Source organism: Neoarius graeffei, chromosome 5, assembly GCF_027579695.1.
Source record: "Neoarius graeffei isolate fNeoGra1 chromosome 5, fNeoGra1.pri, whole genome shotgun sequence".
NCBI classification, from domain to species: Eukaryota; Metazoa; Chordata; class Actinopteri; order Siluriformes; family Ariidae; genus Neoarius; species Neoarius graeffei.
In genome coordinates, this window is record NC_083573.1 from 93,355,132 (window position 1) to 93,374,212 (window position 19,081).

At 40.8% G+C, this 19,081-nt stretch overlaps 1 protein-coding gene across 1 annotated transcript in view; it reads right to left on the reverse strand.

Annotated features, from left to right (window-relative positions):
• Nucleotides 1-2,307: 2,307 nt before the first annotated feature.
• The window catches only part of agtr1b (angiotensin II receptor, type 1b), a 30,311-nt gene continuing 13,537 nt past the window's right edge, over nucleotides 2,308-19,081 (reverse strand). The window contains exon 2 of the mRNA XM_060920730.1: nucleotides 2,308-5,573. Coding sequence (XP_060776713.1) covers nucleotides 4,351-5,448 — 1,098 coding nt within the window. The 5' untranslated portion in view covers nucleotides 5,449-5,573 and the 3' untranslated portion in view covers nucleotides 2,308-4,350. The remainder of the gene's footprint in view (nucleotides 5,574-19,081) is intronic.

Below are 19,081 nucleotides of genomic sequence, written 5' to 3' on the forward strand. Positions count from 1 at the left end.
ACTTAGTAACACCCCCTTTGGCAAGTATCACAGCTTGTAAACACGTTTTGTAGCCAGCTAATAATCTTTCAGTTCTTACCTGGGGGATTTTCACACATTCGTCCTTGCAAAAGGCTTCCAGTTCTACAAGTTTCTTGGGCTGTCTTGCATGCGCTGCTCTTTTGAGATCTATCCACAGATTTTCAATGATGTTTAGGTGAGGGGACTGTGAGGGCCCGGGCAAAACCTTCAGCTTGGGCCTCTTGAGGTATTCCATTGTAGATTTTGAGGTGTGTTTTGGATCATCGTCTTATTATAGGACCCATCCTCTTTTTAACTTCAACTTTTTTACAGATGGTGTGATGTTTGCTTCCAGAGTTTGCTGGTATTTATTCGAATCCATGCTTCCCACAGGACAAATGAAATGTGCCCTGTGCCACTGGCTGCAACACAACCCCAAAGCATGATCCATCCACACCCATGCTTCAGAGTTGGAGAGGTGTTCTTTTCCTGGAATTTGGCACCCTTTTGTCTCTAAACATACCTTTGCACATTGTGGCCAAAAAGTTCTATTTTGATTTCATCAGTCCACAGGACTTGTTTCCAAAATGCATCAGGCTTATTTAGATGTTCATTTGCAAACTTCAGGTGCTGAATTTTGTGGCTAGGATGCAGGAAAGGTTTTCTTCTGAAGACTCTTCCATGAAGGTCATATTTGTTCAGGTGTCGCTGCATAGTAGAACAGTGCACCACCACTCCAGGGTCTGCTAAATCTTTCTGAAGGTCTTTTGCAGTCAAACAGGGGTTTTTATTTGCCTTTCTAGCAATCCACCCAGCAGTTCTTTCAGAAAGTTTTCTTCATCTTCCAGACCTCACCTTGATCTCCACTGTTTCTGTTAACTGCCATTTCTTAATAACATTACGATCTGAGGAAACAGCTACCTGAAAACACTTTGCTACGTTCTTGTAGCCTTCTCCTGCTTTGTGAGCATCAATTATTTTATTATTCAGAATGCGAGGGAGTTGCTTAGAGGAGCCCATGGCTGCTGATTTTTAGGGACAAGTTTGAGGAGTCAGAGAATTTATACAGCTTTGAAATCTGCATCATCTGACCTTTCCTAATGAAGAATTTGAACAAGCCACAGCTCAATAAGCTAATTAAGGTCTGGAACCTTGGTAAAAGTTACCTGAGAACTGAACTGTATTGGGGTGCCCAAACTTTCGCATTGGTGTTCCTTTTCTTTTTTCACTCTCCAATTGTACAAAACAAAAATAATACACAAATCTTGCATAAAACACTGAAAAGAAATGTGTCGTCTTTACCTTTATGCCTTTTGGTGATCAGTTCATCTTCTGCTCACTGAACTATTCACAGTAACAGACATTTTCAGTAAGGGCGCCCAAACTTTTGCATGCCACTGTATACACACACACACACACACACACACACACACACACACACAATGTTAAAGGTGCAGAAATGTGTCTCATCTATGACACTAAATGAGATAATCTCTCGCCTAATGGAGTTAAATTTGATTAAAATGTGGTAATATCAATGTGACATTACTATATCCATACGTAATTCCATAACATATTGAAATATATTCATTATGTTTTGTGGATATTTATTTAATAATTAACTCGATGTACTTGCAATGTACAAGAAAATTAATTGAACACCGGCAGCAGATTCAAAACCAGTCTTTGCCTGTTGATTGTGGGAGTCCCTTGGAGGCGCATGCACAGTTTGTGTATTCAGCTGTGAAAGAGTGATCCAGGTTCATCGTAAGTTAAGCACGAACTAAAGTACTACTTTGGCTACGACATTGTTCGGGAAAACCATGTTAGCTTAATGATGGCTCTTAAGAGGCAGTTAAAGATGCTCTTAGTCTTAAGAGAGTTTCAGGAAACCCACCCATAGTTGGAAGTGCAGTCAAGAAGTTAAATCAATAAAAATATAAAAAATAAAAATGACTCCAAAGATTTTGGGACTAATAGGGCTCCAAAAAGCTGTGAGGGAACAAAGAAAATACAGGCTGTCCATTTGATATTTAAAACGCTTGAATAGATTTTTGAATAGGTCCAAGCAAGAAAGCTTGTGTAACAAAAATAAATTTGAGATCCTTTTACGAGAGCCCAGGCCCATGGGTTTTGTGAAGCATAGCCTGTGATTTTCTCATTTTTTTCTCAACCACAACCCACCATTATTAAAAGTTATTATACCTATAAATCATGTCCAAAGAAATGTATCGATGATTTTGATAAACTTGGGTCATCATGGTGGAAATAAAAGCTCTCTGGCTCTAAAATTTTCTCGTACCCATTTAAATAACACACCAAAATATTTTGAAGAGTTTCTTTGTAAAAGCAGTCCCTGACTGTAAAACTTTTGAGAACCTTCGCACTAAGCAACTGCTTGCTTACATATCTAGAATGTGCACTAGTCTTTGGATGTTACAAACATTGCTTTTCCCAACAGGCTAGCCAAATACGATTAGTAATAACACTGATAGACTGGCATTTGGCAGGACGTGCATAACCTTGTGTTAAAAATAGAAGAGGATCTACTGGAATGCAAGACAGCCTTTTGATGGATGTGTTCGAGAGCGCAGGAAGGTTTATGTAGGTCATTTTAGTTTCTTAAGACTTTTATTGTTCATCTTTATCTGGTCTAATGACTATCTCAGTTGTTATGAAAACAGTGTTGTGAACTCAGGCCAGGGAATGTCTAAGTGGTCAACACTGTTGCCTCACAGCAAGAGGGTTCTGGGTTTGAGTCCAGTAGCTGACAGAGGCCTTTCTGTGTTGAGCTTGCATGTTCTCCCCGTGTCTGCGTGGGTTTCCTCCACAGTCCAAAGACATGTGGTTAGGTTAACTGGCTACTCTAAATTGTTGATAAGTGTGAATGGTTGTTTTCCAAGCCCAGAAATGGGAGGGTTGAGGCAGGAAGTGCATCTGGCGTAAAGCTATGCTCCAATTAATATGACGTGAATCAATAAAGTCCATATGGACCCCCGATGTGGCAACAGTGCTGGACAAGGGAGAAGATGATGATGATGAGTAAACTATAGCTACATACACTATATTGCCAAAAGTATTTGCTCACCTGCCTTGACTCACATATGAGCTTAAGTGACATCCCATTCCTAATCCATAGGGTTCAATATGACGTCGGTCCACCCTTTGCAGCTAGAACAGCTTCAACTCTTCTGGGAAGGCTGTCCACAAGGTTTAGGAGTGTGTTTATAGGAATTTTTGACCATTCTTCCAGAAGCGCACTTGTGAGGTCACACACTGATGTCGGACGAGAAGGCCTGGCTCTCAGTCTCTGCTCTAATTCATCCCAAAGGTGTTCTATCGGGTTGAGGTCAGGACTCTGTGCAGGCCAGTCAAATTCATCCACACCAGACTCTGTCATCCATGTCTTTATGGACCTTGCTTTGTGCACTGGTGCACAGTCATGTTGGAAGAGGAAGGGGCCAGCTCCAAACTGTAAAAACAGTCTGCATGCCTTGGTGCTTGATTTTATACACCTGTGGCCATGGAAGTGATTGGAACACCTGATTCCGATAATTTGGATGGGTGAGCAAATACTTTTGGCAATTTAGTGTATAAAACATTTAGAAAGGTGGAGATGTCACAAAACCTCTATTTAAGGTCTTGGAGTTTTTAGATGTGAGGAGAACTGATGTATGTGACTTATGTGCTGTGACCAGGGTTGCCAGATCTGACAAATTCATCACAATAGAAAAGCTGTATTGAAATATGCAGTTTCCCTAAAATGTTTTTTTCTTTTTTCCACCAAGACATTTGTACATGATGCTTAATGTCATATTATTTCATATTCTGTTACATATGCTGGCAGTTCAGTATTGCAGGAAAATCATACTTCTGGCAACACTAGCTACAAAATTCAGAGCAACATGCATTGTCCCATTTACACACAACTGCCCAAAGCATAGTACATTGAACCATTTTCCATTTCTCACAATGTATGTTGCCAGTGTGCATGGCGCTTAAAAGTGTGTGTTTAAACTCATACTCCAGTTTCATTATTGAACTAGCAAAGTTTTGTTGCAGAACATGGACACCGAAAACAGGCACAAACAACTCAGTCCATCTGTCCTTCAGTGTAATACTATTAACATTCAATAAAGACTTCCATCCATTCCCCAAGGCAAGCGCCTGATTTTGTCTCATTTCTGGATTGAAGTACAGTAGGATGGAAAAAACCTACACTTCATTTGAAATGAATCAGTTATAGTTTTCTTGTATGGTAAAATATGCATGCCTTAGCAAATTGTTAAACTTTGAACTCAAAGAATGAGATGAAAAAAGAAAGATGACCTTCCCAGTGATCTGATTGCGCTAGGTCTTTGGTTCTTCCACTGTGTTAGCATGACATGCTGAGTCTTTCTTACTGGACAAATGTAGCATTTGAGAAGCTCTGGTGGACAGACTAGTCATCTTGGTACTGATACTGGAATTTCTCAAAACAGGACTTGACTCGCAGTGCAGCAACCTCAGGAGGTTCTTGCGAAAGTTGTGGCCCACGAAGCTGTAAAGAATGGGGTTGACGCAACTGTTAAAGTAAGCCAGGCATATGCAGAAGGGCATGGCTGTGTCAATGACATCCAGAACGTGGCAGTCTTTCACCACTTCCAGCATTACCAAGAGCTCCATGAAGTGGAAGAGCTGGTGAGGAGCCCAGCATACGAAGAAGGCCAGGATGGCAGCAGCTAACATCCGCAGGGTCTCATCTTCTCTAGAACGTACACTCTTCCTTAGCAAACCTTTGGCTTTCAGCAAAGTGCAAGCCATCAGGCAGTCACAGATGATGATGATGAGGAAGGGCACAAGGAACCCGAGGACACTCTTAAGGATGCTGAGCGACACCAAAAGATGGATCTGGTTGTTGCTCTGCAAGGTTCCACAGAGTATGGCGGGATGATCCTTGACCCTGTAGACGTCCCTACTTACAGCAGTAGGCATGGTCAGAACAAAGGCGAATACCCACACTAGCACGCAGGTAATTCGGGCGTAGAGCAGTGTACGCCGCCGTCGTGAGCCCATTGGGTGAACGATGGCCAAGTAGCGATCCACACTGAGTGCCGTCAGGAAGAATATACTGGTGTAGAGGTTGAAGGTAGCCATGCCTGCACTGACCTTGCACAGGAAACTTCCAAATGGCCAATGGTAGCCCAGTGCAGTGAACGTGGCCCACATGGGCAGCGTGACGAGGAAGGTGAGATCTGATACAGCCAAATTGAACACAAACACATTGGCTATGGTGTTCAGCTTCATGTAGCGGTAGATAACAGCCACCACCATACTGTTACCCACCATCCCAATTACAAAGTTGCAAGCGTAGACGACTGGTATAAAGGTGAAGATATATTTGTGGCTGCCGGTCATGTTGCAGTTCAGTGGCAAAGCCTCATTCGAGTCCATCGTTAGGTTCTCCATTTCTGCGTTGATGGTTTTATGGTTTCAAAGGTTGCAAGAGGCTACATTTGCAACCTGGGTCCTGTGTCCATGGGGTGCGTCTGGTTGATCACTTTTCTAGCACAGTTCTGAGGCCTCGCCGTCTCCTGTTAAAGAGAGCAACAAAAATGTCAATCATCGTCATAGAGAAAGGAGAGCTATCATTACCACAGTCATGGGTTGTAAATGAGTGGGTCGTAAATGAGTGGGTTCTCATTAAAACCACTACATCTAGTGTTTATATCATTTTTGCCAACAAGACACCATCAAAAGCTTATGCTTCATGATGTTTATGGTGAGAATAGGCTTTGAAACTATGATCTACGGGCCGTCAAAGGTTGGCCTTTCACAGTCTCCCCTACCCCAGGTAGTAAGAGGCAACAGTAAACATGTACAGTGTTTATGGAAGGGGCTGTCCATGTGGATACAGCCCCCGGAAAAAGACGACAGTTTATTTATGGTGTTATGAGCTGCTCTAATGAAGTACAGCATGCTACAAGCATGCTCGGATAACCGCGCCATGAAACATTATGAGGTTCAGGTGACGGGCAGAAGAGAGAAAGAAAGAGATGAGAGACATGCACAGGGAGGTGTTTGTCACTTTTCAGACTCTGTGGAGGCTGGGACTCAGCGTGTGAGCTTCTAATCAGCACACACCTAAACAAACAGGTCACCAGGGGTCTGGAGTGTGGAAATTTGTGAGAAAATTCAATGTGTTTATCATTGAGAGTCAGCCTGCAGCTCTGCTTTAAAGATGTCTCATTAAAGGACATAATGTAAAAAGTGGAAAAATGTGCAGCAACATCTGTCCCTTGAGGTTTAATGGGACAAAACATGGTGCTCATTGTGGCCTTTTCTCAATGAATGTAATTTCGATTTTAATTAGGTCACTTAGATCAGCAAACATTAGACTAGTGCCCTTTAAAATCAAGCTCAAGAATTGAGTTTTTGGTTCGTATATGAGCTCTTAACCTTTAGTTTGTCCTTTTGAACACCAGACGCCAGACTCTTTCGATGTAAATCATATGCTCTGACCTTCACACTGACCAGATCTTAACTCAGTTGAACACCTAAGAGAGATCTGGGAATGAAGTGTCACAACAGCTGAGGGAAAATTATTTGGTATATTTAATTTGCGCTAGCAGCGGTAGCGCAAATTGTTACTCTCACTTAGGTTCTTTCTTCTTCTTGTAATGTTTTTAGGATGCTATTTCTCCCTCAGTTTTCAACCAATCATTACCAAATATCACATGAGGAATACCTCTGGGCTGAATTACATTGCTATGACTTTTGGTGCTGATCTGGATCACCGAACTGGAATGATCCATGAAAAATGGGCTTTTTTTCAATCCTGTCAATTTTCATGAAATTTTCAATCAGTTTTTTTATTTTGTTCAGCAAAATGACCTTCACCTTGACCTTCAATTGACAAAGGTCAGCTAGCACAAATTACTGTGATTTTAGACACAATCTCTATCTAGTTTTTATTATTGTAAGAACTCCAGTATAGTTTCTGAGTTGTAGAGTCAGCACAAGGCACAAGAAAGCTGTTTAGGTGGCTTGTGGTGGTTCAACACCACCTGACTAACACACTGCGTTTTTTATTTCTTCCTTTAATTTGTCAACTCTCTGTATATGTTATTTTTTAAAATTATTTTCATTGCTATTGCTCCTTTTGTTCTTCTTCTTCTTCTTCTTCTTCTTCTTCTTCTTAGTAGTAGTAGCAGTAGTAGTAGAATTTATTATTAAAAATTGTTCCTTTTTCAAATTCCGTCTGATATATTTTCATATTTTTTTCCATCTCATATTTTTGTCCAAATTATTTATCTGACTTAATATGATCAAAAGTATTTGTTAATTATTTAATACACAAGGAAGGTGGAGGAATGGGGTGGTGGGCTAAAATAAAAATAATCTTTTTTTTTTTTTACATTTTGCATTGTTTATTACAAATAGGTGGCACTAAAGTGTGTCAATCTCTTAACACTTAACACTTAACATACTTAACTTACTCTTAACACTTAACACTTAACTCTCTTAACACTTGAGTGTCTGAATTACTGTAGAAAAAAAAATCTTTCCATTGCTAACTTATGTTGCACTTTTCATGATTTCATTTGACACACCCTCATAATAATTTATTACTGTCATTGATGCTTTTGTTTTTAAATACATTATTGTGACTGGATTCAATTTTTATAAAAATTTTCCTCAGTTTATAATCATCCTCATTGGTACTACTACTACTACTAAATTTTTTTCTGAAGTATTTTAATATTTCTGTACTAATCTGTCTATTGACTGAATTAATATGATACACATTTGTTAATCTAATCTAATCTAATCTAATCTAATCTAATCTAATCTAATACAGTAAACACTCAGATTTAGAGCCTATGTACTCTGTGTTACTGACAAAGACCACAAGAGAGCAGACTTGAGCAGCATCAAGGAGAACCTGACCCTCACTGAACACTCTAACCAAAGCTTTAATATTAAAAGCCACAATATCTCATCTCATCTCATTATCTGTAGCCGCTTTATCCTTCTACAGGGTCGCAGGCAAGCTGGAGCCTATCCCAGCTGACTACGGGCGAAAGGCGGGGTACACCCTGGACAAGTCGCCAGGTCATCACAGGGCTGACACACAGGCAACCATTCACACTCACATTCACACCTACGGTCAATTTAGAGTCACCAGTTAACCTAACCTGCATGTCTTTGGACTGTGGGGGAAACCGGAGCACCCGGAGGAAACCCACGCGGACACGGGGAGAACATGCAAACTCCGCACAGAAAGGCCCTCGCCAGCCCCGGGGCTCGAACCCAGGACCTTCTTGCTGTGAGGCGACAGCGCTAACCACTACACCACCGTGCCGCCCAAGCCACAATATTATTATTAATATTAATATTAACATCCTCTACATTTTTCCTCCCCACCCTGCATACCAATGTCAGTCCGAATGCATTCTAGCAACATATCAAGCTGCTGTTACTGATCATATTCCAGGATGTGATCCATTTTAATTGCAACGATAATACGTCTCATTTTAACCAGTATAATATTTTCATTTTAAACCTGAGAGCAGTTTCATGTGTGTGTCACATGCGCCTGGAGCTTTTCTCCGGTTTCACAGTTAAGGCCTCCCGGTGTAACAGAAACAGTTTTATTAGTTACAGATGTGGTGTTTGTTGCAGGAGGGGAATGTTGGGGTGCCAAGGACAACAGAGCGATGAAATAACACCCAGAGTTTCCTGCACAAGTCCCGCACTCATTAAAGTGTCCCTGCAGATGGAGCAGACCTGCTCTTACTTATTAATGTGGAAAACATTCAGTTCTATACAGCAAGTGGACACAGCGTATGGTGGAGACATGCCCTGGCATCTGTCGGGCATGTCTCCACCAAATTATATATATATATATATATATATATATATATATATATATATATATATATATATATATATATATATATTTCTGACATTTCCAAAGAACAGGTCATTATTATTATTATTATTATTATTATTATTATTATTATACAGTTTACACAGATTTTATCCTCATCAAAACATAGGATGGGGGCGGAGTCATACTGGATGAGACCACACCCATCAAGAGAGAAACATTTCATGATAGGATAAAAGTGATCAGTCAGAAAATCCTCAGTATTGATTTACAGTCATACTTCCCTCTAATGGACTTACTCTAGGCCAACAAAATAAATAAATGCCCCCTCTACAGCATGAGAGAGAAAGAGAGATTTTTCCTTTAATTTGTCCTCCATCTGTTCAGCCGCAATGTAAAAATATATGGACATGATGCTTGAGGTTAAAAGCAACAAACAGACCAGAGCGTGAGAATTTCTCGTGGAGTAATTACACGTGTTCAGTTATTTTCTCAGCATTTTCTCAGATGGGAAAGACTGTCACTGATTTGTGATTTAAGTGCATGGGGTCACGGTGGGTCAGGAGGCCTGTGGTGGATGCAGCGACAGTTTGGAAGTCAAAGAAAAGAAATACAGGACGAGCACTATAGGGGAGGTGCCCTGCCACAGGAAACTCTGTGTTCTAGATCAGACTAGATCTGACTTCCTGAAACATGTCTTACTAGTTGAGCTGAATTGTTTTATGGTTACACAACAGTGTATGGATATAAATTACTTAGCTAACGGGGCACTTTATACATAGACACATGTCAAGTGGGCCTGGGCAAGAAATTAACTTAATAATAGCGTTTAAAGCATTTTCTAGACCATAAGGAATCAGTTTTTAATGTGTTCAATTATTAGCATTTCTTTAAAAGATACATTCATGGATTGAAAGCCCATCATTCGATTATCTTTACCACTTATCTGTCAGGGTAATGGGGAAACTGGAGCCAATCTCCAGAAACGGGGTTCACCCTGGGCAGGATGCCAATCAATCACAGGGCTAAAACAGAGACCACAACCATTCACACTCTCTTTCACACCTATGGGAAATTTCGAGTAGCCAGTTGACCTAATCCATATGTCTTTGGGCTGTGGGAAGAAATCCACATAGGCACAGGGAGAACATGCAAACTCCAAACAGAAAGGCCCCAGTTGGCTGCGAGATTCGAACCCAGAACCTTCTTGCTGTAGGGCAACAGTGCTAACCACTGCACCACTCCTAAATTGAAGAATTAAGTTGAATTGTTTTCCAGATTTTGTAAAATAGTAATTCTACCTGGAATTGAAAGAAAGTTAATCAGGATTGTCATGAATCGACACATAATGGCCAATAATTCTGAAGTTGTTGGAAAAAAAACAAAAAATAAAACATTGACAAATTTTTTTTTTAAAATCCCATTGCTGTGAAACCCCTAAAATAATTATTTTGGAAAGAGAAAAGGTCACAGCATTGAGTTATTTTGCTTGCGAATGAAGAATGACATCATTAGCACATTTAATCAGTATCTGAGTTCATGGCCATGGGATTATTGCTCTCTTTTGGAGTAACGCAGACTAACTCTGATTTTTTTCCAATCAATTATGGTGCATAAAATGATTTTAATTCAGTCCTGGCCCGTTTGAATCCTAACAGCTTTGGTGTTCTGTTTTAAAATCTCTGGCAATGCATTCAAATGTGAACAATTCTTTACAATGCTAAAGATCCACTGTTTCTTTTACTTACGAAGAGAAGAGTCAATAAATACAGTGGTGCTTGAAAGTTTGTGAACCCTTTAGAATTTTCTATATTTCTGCATAAATGTGACCTAAAACATCATCAGATTTTCACACAAGCCCTAAAAGTAGATAAAGAGAACCCAGTTAAACAAATGAGACAAAAATATTATACTTGCTCATTTATTTATTGAGGGAAATGATCCAATATTACATATCTGTGAGTGGCAAAAGTATGTGAACCTCTAGGATTAGCAGTTAATTTGAAGGTGAAATTAGAGTCAGGTGTTTTCAATCAATGGGATGACAATCAGGTGTGAGTGGGCACCCTGTTTTATTTAAAGAACAGGGATCTATCAAAGTCTGATCTTCACAACACACGTTTGTGGAAGTGTATCATGGGACGAACAAAGGAGATTTCTGAGGACCTCAGAAGAAGCGTTGTTGATGCTCATCAGGCTGGAAAAGGTTACAAAACCATCTCTAAAGAGTTTGGACTCCACCAATCCACAGTCAGACAGATTGTGTACAAATGGAGGAAATTCAAGACCATTGTTACCCTCCCCAGGAGTGGTTGACCAACAAAAATCACTCCAAGAGCAAGGCGTGTAATAGTCAGCGAGGTCACAGAGGACTCCAGGGTAACTTCTAAGCAACTGAAGGCCTCTCTCACATTGGCTAATGTTCATGAGTCCACCATCAGGAGAACACTGAACAACAATGGTGTGCATGGCAGGGTTGCAAGGAGAAAGCCACTGCTCTCCAAAAAGAACATTGCTGCTCATCTGCAGTTTGCTAAAGATCACGTGGACAAGCCAGAAGACTATTGGAAAAATGTTTTGTGGATGGATGAGACCAAAATAGAACTTTTTGGTTTAAATGAGAAGCGTTATGTTTGAAGAAAGGAAAACAGTGGATTCCAGTATAAGAACCTTATCCCATCTGTGAAACATGGTGGTGGTAGTATCATGGTTTGGTCCTGTTTTGCTGCATCTGAGCCAGGATGGCTTGCAATCATTGATGGAACAATGAATTCTGAATTATACCAGCAAATTCGAAAGGAAAACGTCAGGACATCTGTCCATGAACTGAATCTCAAGAGAAGGTGGATCATGCAGCAAGACAACGACCCTAAACACACAAGTCGTTCTACCAAAGAATGGTTAAAGAAGAATAAAGTTAATGTTTTGGAATGGCCAAGTCAAAGTCCTGACCTTAATACAATCGAAATGTTGTGGAAGGACCTGAAGCGAGCAGTTCATGTGAGGAAACCCACCAACATCCCAGAGTTGAAGCTGTTCTGCATGGGGGAATGGGCTAAAATTCCTCCAAGCCGGTGTGCAGGACTGATCAACAGTTACCGGAAACGTTTAGTTGCAGTTATTGCTGCACAAGGGGGTCACACCAGATACTGAAAGCAAAGGTTCACATACTTTTGCCACTCACAGATATGTAATATTGGATCATTTTCCTGAATAAATAAATGACCAAGTATAATATTTTTGTCTCATTTGTTTAACTGGGTTCTCTTTATCTACTTTTAGGACTTGTGTGAAAATCTGATGATGTTTTAGATCATATTTATGCAGAAATATAGAAAATTCTAAAGGGTTCACAAACTTTCAAGCACCACTGTATATAGTCTATCTTTAACTATAGTGTAATTAGACATAAATGCTACTTTCCACGGGAGCTGTGTGGTCATGTCTGATAAAATAATGATTTGGAGTGGTATCACCTTACAGTCTTTGGTGAAAGTCCACTTACTGTAGGGTCCAAAAGTGTGAGACCACATGGAAAATCTGGGATTTTTATGCCTCCACCACCATAAGGTGCAGGCGGCATTATGTTTTCGGGTTGTCCGTCTGTCTGTGCGTGCGTGCGTCCGTCCCAAAACCTTGTGAACGCGATATCTCAAAGGCTAATGAAAGGAATTTCACCAAACTTTCACTATTTGTGCGCTTTGGGACAAACATGAACTGATTAGATTTTGAGATCAAAAGGTCTAAGGTCAAGGTCACGGTGAGGTCAAATGTCTGTCTGAAAACCTTGTGAACACAATATCTCCAAGGCTAATACAAGTAATTTCACCAGGTCAAGATTACTGTGAGGTCAAATGTCCATCCCCAAATCACAACTTAATAAGGCGTGTAGTCTACCAGGCAGAGGCATCCCCATCCACACCGTTGGCGTCGAGTTCTATCTCGTTTAAAATATAAAATTGAAAATAAACAGAAGGATTTAAAATGTTGATCTATTTCGACAAAGGAACTAAATGCTCAATATCTTGAATATTTCATGTTTAAGATGCTGCACTCTTTCTAGGTCTAGCAAATGTGTGATAGTGATCATATTAACTGCTGTGTATAAAAGGTCAGATGTTCCTCATGTCTAAGGTCTAAGGTCAAGGTGAGGTCAAATGTCTGTCTGAAAACCTTTTGAACACAATATCTCCAAGGCTAATCAGAGAAATTTCACCAAACTTTCACCATTTGTGCGCTTTGGGACAAACATGAACTGATTAGATTTTGAGATCAAAAGGTCTAAGGTCAAGGTCACTGTGAGGTCAAATGTCTGTCCGAAAACCTTGTGAACACAATATCTCCAAGGCAGATGAAAGGAATTTCACCAAACTTTCACCATTTGTGCAATTGGTGACAAAGATAAACTGATTAGATTTTGAAATCAAAAGGTCTAAGGTCAAGGTCACTGTGAGGTCGAATGTCTGTCCGAGAACCTTGTGAACACAATATCTCCAAGGCAAATCAGAGGAATTTCACCAAACTTTCAACATTTGTGCACTTTGGGGCAAAGATGAAATGATTAGATTTTGAGATCAAAAGGTCTAAGGTCAAGGCGTCCGTGCGTGCGTGCGTCCCGAAACCTTGTGAACGCGATATCTCAAAGGCTAATGAAAGGAATTTCACCAAACTTTCACCATTTGCGTGCTTTGGGACAAACATGAACTGATTAAATTTTGAGATCAAAAGGTCTAAGGTCAAGGTCACTGTGAGGTCGAATGTCTGTCCGAAAACCTTGTAAACACAATATCTCCAAGGCAAATCAAAGGAATTTCACCAAACTTTCACCATTTGTGCATTTGGGGACAAAGATAAACTGATTAGATTTTGAGATCAGAAGGTCTAAGGTCAAGGTCACTGTCAGGTCAAATGTCTGTCCGAAAACCTTGTGAACACAATGTCTCCAAGGCTGATACAAGTAATTTCACCAGGTCAAGATTACTGTGAGGTCAAATGTCCATCCCCAAATCACAACTTAATAGACCCCTTCGCAGTAAACGTCATTCATACGTAAGCGGAAATTGCGCGCGCAGCCTGGACCCAAAAAAGACTCAGAAATGCCTAGTTGTTGTGTTGTCGGGTGTCAGAATCGTAGCAGTGATGGGGCTAAAATGTACAGAATTCCAGCAGGATCTCACCCATTCCAAAAAAATCGCCGACGTCTATGGCTACAAGCCATCAAACGTGTAGACTGGGATGAAAGCACCATCAAAAATGCGCGGGTTTGCAGCACCCATTTCATCACAGGTAAGATCAGGCTATTTATTAAATCTTTCTTTTTTATTCTTTCTAGTCTTCGTTTATTGATGTAGCAAAATACTTTGGTAACGTTTGTCTGATTAGCTGGGTCATAGTTACACAATGTAATGAATATTGTTAGCATGTTAACTTAGCTTTGTATGCAATTTTGTTTGTAGGAGAGGTCTCGCTTGACTCAAGCAGTCCAGATTTTGTGCCGTCATTATTTGTGTATGCCGAAAATCACAATTTTAAAGCAAGGATGGAAAGGTAAAATTGTGTGCCCTCACTCTAAATGCCAACTTACAGTACGTTGACTGCTCTAACCTAGCTCCCACCCCGTTCAGTTTCATTTCTGCTCTCTGCCTCTTGATTTTTATGCAGCTCTGATTTCTCTTAGCTGCACTCTTTACACTATCATTCCTTTCATGCCATTACCTCCTGCAAATTGCTGTTTAGTGTTGGTATTTGCTGTTGTAGCTAAAGCCACATTGCCATCACATCACTGGCATAATTTGATTAAAACAAAATGAATATGAATGTCCCATTGTTAATCAAGTTGTACATGCCCGCACATAACATAATCATATGCGTCTAAAGACTTGTAGGCACGAAGTTTTTCGTGGGTGTACACTGAAGTCTTGTCAATAAGGTACGAGTATATATCTGGCCATTGTATACCAGGGAACTTACTAACATCGTCCGTCCACTCTTTAATTAAATACGGATCCGGTAGGCGATGTCCACTTGTTAGAGTTAACTTATTTATGTAGCATTCTCGATCTTGTAACGACAATTGTTTGGCATAATCTGACAGCTCATAATGCCGGTCTATGGGCAGCGCCATTGTTTCTGAGTCCAGGCTGCGCACGCATCCTGGCAACGGTCAGTTTGTTTACAAACATGCGAAGGGGTCTATAAGGCATGTAGTCTACCAGGCGGAGGCATCCCCATCAACGCTGTTGGCGTCGAGTTCTATCTAGTTTTTTTTTTTAAACCAGACTTTTTTATGGAAATGTGTTAGAAATTATGCATTCACTTTTCATCCCAAATTGTATCTGGTGCACACACGTTGGTTGGTTTATTTATTTATTTATAATCAGTGCACTGATGTGAATCTTACCATCCCTAGAGAGTATTATTGTTCTTGAGAGTATTCTTGTCTTTTATAATGTTCTGAGCCCTGGTAAGACAGCGTTCAAATGCAATGTCTTGGATGTCTTGCTTTACATCACAAATTATATTATTGACAGCAGTTTGATTGAAAAGTTGGAGAATCTTCACAAGAATCTTTACAAATATTTACACGAAATTCAGAGTTTCTTAGTTTTTTTTTTTTGGTCTCATTTTTGCTTTAATGACAGTGCGCACTCGAGCTGGTCTGGACTCCACAAGTTGCAAAACATTATGATTAATTTTACATCAAATCCATTGGCGTGTCATCTGATCACATGCTTCAATAGAAGAGATTAGACATGAGGAACATCTGACCTTTTATACACAGCAGTTAATATGATCACTATCACACATTTGCTAGACCTAGAAAGAGTGCAGCATCTTAAACATGAAATATTCAAGATATTGAGCATTTAGTTCCTTTGTCAAAATAGATCAACATTTTAAAACCTTCTGTTTATTTTCAATTTTATATTTTAAACGAGATAGAACTCGACGCCAACGGCGTGGATGGGGATGCCTCTGCCTGGTAGACTACACGCCTTATTAAGTTGTGATTTGGGGATGGACATTTGACCTCACAGTAATCTTGACCTGGTGAAATTACTTGTATTAGCCTTGGAGACATTGTGTTCACAAGGTTTTCGGACAGACATTTGACCTGACAGTGACCTTGACCTTAGACCTTTTGATCTCAAAATCTAATCACTTTATCTTTGTCCCGAAATGCACAAATGGTGAAAGTTTGGTGAAATTCCTTTCATCTGCCTTGGAGATATTGTGTTCACAAGGTTTTCAGACAGACATTTGACCTCACCGTGACCTTGACCTTAGACCTTTTGATCTCAAAATCTAATCAGTTCATGTTTGTCCCAAAGCGCACAAATGGTGAAAGTTTGGTGAAATTCCTTTCATTAGCCTTTGAGATATCGCGTTCACAAGGTTTCGGGACAGACTCATGCACGGACGGACGCACGGACAGACGCACGGACAGACGGACAACCCGAAAACATAATGCCTCCTGCACCTTACGGTGGCGGAGGTATAAAAAAATCTGGTTATAAAAAAACCTTCTATAAAAAAATAGTAAAAAAAAAATCTTCTATTAAATCTGGTTTTATATAATTATTAGTAGAAGCCTAAATACCTTTATTATTTAGAAACGTGACCAATCATTTTGACCAATAATTTAATATTTACATTGATTCCTCCTCTCAAAACTGTTTCTCAAGCACACTCGGTATGGAGTTTTACTCCTATCTTTAATCAAAAGTACACGTCTGTGGTTTTATTTGTACACATTTCTCGGCACGGCACTCATGATGAGCAACAAAAGTAAGGAAAAATTGCGATTTATTTGATCACTCGGATGCTACCAGGGATGGCGGATTTCCCATCCAGTTGATTAACAGTGTTCTGAGCTGAACGCAGCCTTGAAAGTGTTCCTTGAATGTAGCCAAGGAACAGTTCCACCTAGAGCACCTGGACTGCCAGATCTAGAGGAAGCCCCTGGTACAGGGGTATTTTGGTTTTTGGGAGCCACCTGTGAAGGCTGGTGTAGTGGTTAGCGCTATCGCCTCACAGCAAGAAGGTCCGGGTTCGAGCCCCGTGGCCGGTGAGGGCCTTTTCTGTGCGGAGTTTGCATGTTCTCCCCGTGTCCGCGTGGGTTTCCTCCGGGTGCTCCGGTTTCCCCCACAGTCCAAAGACATGCAGGTTAGGTTAACTGGTGACTCTAAATTGACCGTAGGTGAGAATGTGAGTGTGAATGGTTGTCTGTGTCTATGTGTCAGCCCTGTGATGACCTGGCGACTTGTCCAGGGTGTACCCCGCCTTTCGCCCGTAGTCAGCTGGGATGGGCTCCAGCTTGCCTGCGACCCTGTAGAACAGGATAAAGCGGCTAGAGGTAATTAGATGAGATGAGACCTGTGAAGGCGGTTCATGACAGATCACAGATAATCAAAGCATTGAACCCTACCCATGAGAGCTCTCCATCATCTGAATTCTAGCTGGCTTTTCCTACCAATCTCACTCAACTGTTGCGAAGTCTTGCCATTTATTCATTGTGTGCTCTTTCAATTCTTGTTTTTGGATTACAATTTGGCCACTGTGCTTACTGATATTCATACACAGATATGCTTGACTTCTGGTCACAATTTGAACTGCTGTGGCTATTCGTTGCATTGCGCTTGTGTGTGTGTGTTTTTTTTTTAATTTCTGCACATGGATAAACAATTTCCAGTCATGTCTTGATACACCAAATGTTTTCCCATTCTTTATGAAGTGCAATATTTACATTTGGGGCGGCACGGTGGTGTAGTGGTTAGCGCTGTCGCCTCACAGCAAGAAGGTCTGGGTTCAAGCCCCGTGGCCGGTGAGGGCCTTTCTGTGCGGAGTTTGCATGTTCTCCCCGTGTCCGCGTGGGTTTCCTCCGGGTGCTCCGGTTTCCCCCACAGTCCAAAGACATGCAGGTTAGGTTAACTGGTGACTCTAAATTGACCGTAGGTGTGAATGTGAGTGTGAATGGTTGTCTGTGTCTATGTGTCAGCCCTGTGATGACCTGGTGACTTGTCCAGGGTGTACCCCACCTCTCAAACATAGTCAGCTAGGATAGGCTCCAGCTTGCCTGCGACCCTGTAGGACAGGATAAGCGGCTGCAGATAATGGATGGATGGAATATTTACAGTTGTGGTTGATTAATTTGAAAAACAAAACACATATCCTGTATTTAACTAAAGTGTGTCCAAGCCAAGCACAGATATGTTTCAAACTGTATGAGAAGGCACACGAGAAAATAACAGGAACAGGATTGCTCCAAACCCCAGTCACAAAGCAGTCAGTCAATCTACAAACCATCTCGAAACTTCTCAAAAGTACTCATCACATCTGTACAGCTCTAACATCTGCTTTTCATGCTGCACAACACCCTGGAGGACGACGGCGAGCTCTCAACCAAGAAGGTGCATTTGGGCCAGCTTTAAACAGTGACCAAACTATCTGTGCTCCTCTTAAAAGCAGCGGTTGTTAACACCATCTGGCAGAGAGAGGCGCCAGGCACTCGAAAGTGCTCCATGATCAAGTTAATGAGTCATTTAATCCTCTGTCTCCCGCTGCGCAGGGGGCTGGGCTGGAAATGCACCACATCAGCACAACTGTGACCACTATAAAAACAATTATCCACTTGTGCGTTGCACTGTGATGGCAGACATGCTCTGCATATAGGATGCTTCCGCTTGAACTCTGTTCAAAACGCACATGCATTTAAGAGCAGACGCCACGATGAAGACACCAGTCGAACACTCAGCAAGGAAGAAGATGGAAAGTTACTGTACATGATCTACAGTACGGCACGTAAAGAAATGCTGTACCGTAGATCAAAAACAGCTTAAAATAATGAAATGAAATGTTTCAACACTAAATAAAATACTATAAACAGGAAGCAGTAAGACATAATGAATGAAACAAAGTCAGTATTTGGTGTGAGATGACCCTTTGCTTTAAAAAAAAATAGTCGTGTCAGTTTTATAAGGAAATGAGCTGTAGGTTTTAATGAGCATCTTGCAGAACCAGCCACAGTTCTTCTGGACACGTTGACTGTCACACTCGCTTCTTCATTTTGCACCAAAACCCAGGAGCCTTCATTATGTTTTCTTTTTTAGTCTGAAAAGTGCTCTCTTGTGTAATATGCTGCTCAGATACAGTGTTGTAGTCGAGTCACTAAACCTCGAGTCCAAGTCCAGTCTCAAGTCCCCAGTTTTC